General features: G+C 41.2%; 2 protein-coding genes across 2 annotated transcripts in view; both read right to left on the reverse strand.

The window, feature by feature from the left end:
* pde12 (phosphodiesterase 12) overlaps positions 1-875 on the reverse strand; it is a 6361-nt gene extending 5486 nt beyond the window's left edge. Inside the window, exon 1 of the mRNA XM_014019148.1 lies at positions 28-875. Within this exon, the coding sequence (XP_013874602.1) occupies positions 28-596 (569 nt within the window). The 5' untranslated portion in view covers positions 597-875. The remainder of the gene's footprint in view (positions 1-27) is intronic.
* A 457-nt stretch (positions 876-1332) lies between these two features.
* Positions 1333-3160, reverse strand: atp6ap1la (ATPase H+ transporting accessory protein 1 like a; the record flags this gene model as incomplete). Its single annotated transcript, XM_014019163.1, is given in 4 exon segments — positions 1333-1746; positions 1825-2062; positions 2347-2397; positions 3006-3160. Coding segments are annotated over 3 exon segments (540 nt in total). The 3' UTR covers positions 1333-1488.
* Positions 3161-3307: the final 147 nt, after the last annotated feature.

Genomic DNA, 3307 nt, shown 5'->3' on the forward strand with positions numbered 1-3307 from the left:
ATTCAATGTTAATAACACTTTATTTACCTGCTGCTTCTTGGGTTTTCTCGGAACCACCTGAACTCGCAGTCTCCCAGCTTCCCAAACTCTATCTCCAGCTTGGGGCAGATTGGAAACCCGGCCAGCAGGGACACGGGCAGTTCGGCCGTGGTGAAAGTGGGGGGGTTCCTCTGCACACTGTATTTAACGTCTCCCACCTGCAGCACCGCTCCGTCCTGCCAAGCCTCCGAGTTCGGCAGCGTGTCGGACACCTCGTCCTCCCGGAAGAACAGCTTCACCACGGSGGGCTCCGCATCCTCACTCGGCTGCTGATCGCGGTCTTTCTTAGGCTTCTTAGCCTTTTTGTGGTTTTTGGCCGAAAAGCATGAGATCCGGGCCAGGACGTTCCCCAGCGCCTCSTCCTTGTTCCGCAGCATGTTTCTGTGGCTCCCGTTCAGACAGAAGGAGATGGTGAGCTTCGGCTCCCCGGGAAGGCACCTCACCACGGCCCCCTCCATGCTGCCGAGGAGGCGGCAGGCTCCGGCGAAGGTCCTCGGTGATGGGGCGAGGAAACAGCGGGGTAACAGACCGAGAACAGCGGACAGGTGGTTAAACATCAAGTCACCGTGGACGAGTCCAGTGATCACGTGACCAGAACAAAACTGCCCCACAGCTAGCCGGTTAGCAAGAAGCTAACTAGCAAAAATCCAGCAAAAACGGTGAGCTGAATTAACTTCCCACCAGTGCAATTAACAATAAAATATTTAACAAATTTCGAGAATTAAATCGCCGAATTAAAWTTTGTTTTGTAATTTTCACATAACATTAACCTGTCTGTCCGCTAAAACAACTTTCCTCTAACACATGCAGAGCCTTCTTCTTCTTCTTGTGCTTCCGGGTTGTGGTTGATTATTTCAACAGGCTCCAGCGCGCCACCGCCGGACAAAGTTAAAATTACAACAGATCATACGTAACTAGGCTAAAATAAAATAAACAAAACATTTTAGATGCTATTAAATATGTAAATCTGCCATAACATCATGACCATTAAAAGGTACAGTTAGTAGTATGATCCCTGGCATTCACATGATGATTATTTTACCCATTAAAAAAATAAAGCAGAAATATTACTCCAGCACATCACCGTAATGCAAGGACTGATTCTACCATGATCAATCATAAATCCTAGTAATAAAACTAAAATATATTTTTTAAATTATATTTTAGAGCATGTTGTGACATCGCAAAAGCTTATTAAAAGATGTAAGAAAAAAACTGCTACTTATGATACAAAAAGACATCCAAGTGTTACCCAGCCTATATTTACTTTTATATATTTATTTTGTAAATGCTGCACTTGTAAAAGGATTATTTAAAAAGTTTTTATTAAATGAGTTTTCAAAACATTTGCATTGCACAAACAGTCAAAATACAAAACAAAATATTTGCTTACAAAATGAACATGGGTTTGGTTTGTTTACCACACCAGCTGTGTCTCTCTTTTTTTTTTTAAATAACATTTTTCTCAGCAATGGTGTCTTCACAGCAGGCTTCGAGGAGCTCGGGGCTTTGGGGGAAGTAGATGTCGACTTTCAGCTCGTCATCGTGTTGGATGTGCTTGAGGTGGACCACCATGTGCAGGGCGTAGGCCAACACCAGCAGCAGGATGAGGGATGTGACGAGGCCCATCAGAATGGCCGGGGTCAGGACAGTGGTGCAGTCGCTCGCGGGAGAGAATTTACCAAAGCTCACATTGAATGCTTGGATCTAAGAGGAGCCAGAGACGTATATGAAGTGGGTATTTAAATATAAGTGTATACGACCGGAAAATAAAGACACAGGTACCTGGAAATCGATGAAGGTGATGGACCAACGGCGTGCTCGGTCTGTGCTCGGCTGCAACAGACCGCTGTATCTRTGCAGACTGCTGACATGAAGGCAGCGGTAGGAGGAAGAGGCCGGGGCAAAAACATCGGTGGCGTTGAACACAGCTTCTTCTGAGGTGTTGTAGAAAAGAGTGATGTCGTCCAGCGAGAACCACCACCGACCAGAAGACTGATAAAATGTGTTGGAGAGCTGCAGCCTGAAGCGAAATGGGCAAAATTTCACTCTTAAAAACATGTTTGTAATATTAAACACTTATCTTCAAAAAGATTTTGTGGAAAAACAAGCTCAGTTTCGTTACTGTGGCAGCCATGTTGGCTGCAACCACTTTCTGCAAGTTTCATTGAATCTGGTTCAAGAGATGTTTTACTAACAGACACAGGCAAACATGTTATCATCCGAATTAATTAGCTGAACAGCCAACAGAAGCTGACCAGAAACCATCAGATTTATACTATAAATACACTCTGATGTGTAGCTAACCTGATTGAAAGATCTCTCAAATTGTCCACATCTCCAAATCTCATGATCAGCCTGAAAAAAAAATACCAACGTGACAAATGGACATCATATACAGTATAGAATGTGTGTTATGTTGTTTTTCTTGTATTCATTGTAGAAATAAATTATAAAACTGTAGCTGAAATAAATAGTCACTATCCATTTTCAAATCATTACTGTTGATAGTATGTTCCCCAGGCTGCAACTCATTGTAGATGTATTATTTATACGTGCAAGACTTTTACATGTATGAGGCTTTTTACTATCTGTATGAGTTTTTTTATTATACCTACATGATTTTCATTACACGTATCAGGTTTTTTTTTTATTATACATGAGGTTTTTTATTATACATACAAGTTTTTAATTATACGTATAAGGCTTTTTACTATCTGTATGAGGTTTTTTTATTATAACTACAAGATTTTCATTATGAGGCTTTTTATTACACATGTGAAGATTTTGTTATACCTACAAGACTTCATTAAACGTATGAAGCTTTTTATGATACGTACAAGGCTTTTTAATATACTTAGAAGATTTTTGATTAAATATACACACAAGGCTTTTTATTATACCWACAAGACTTTTCATTATATGAGGCTTTTTATTATATGTACAGGGCTTTTTTTTTTACATACGAGGCTTGGTCCCGACGGCAGACAGACTGACCGGTGTCCACAGGGTTCTGAGGAGAAAAGGCCCGTTCTGTCAGATCCAGAGATTTCTGCTTCTCAAAGCGAAGAGAAAGTTTCTTTGCCTGCAGCAGAACACACGGCTCCCCGTTGGACAGAACCTGGTCTCAGCAAAAACAAAAAAAGCTTAATGAGGGACAATAATTATCTGCAAAATATTTGTAATGTCGTGGAAATATTTATTTCACAAAGGCAGAAACACGTGAACAATAAAAAAATAGGTACTCTGTGAAGTAGTTGTCGTGGTT

This window comes from Austrofundulus limnaeus, unplaced genomic scaffold, assembly GCF_001266775.1.
Source record: "Austrofundulus limnaeus strain Quisiro unplaced genomic scaffold, Austrofundulus_limnaeus-1.0 Scaffold210, whole genome shotgun sequence".
NCBI lineage: Eukaryota > Metazoa > Chordata > Actinopteri > Cyprinodontiformes > Rivulidae > Austrofundulus > Austrofundulus limnaeus.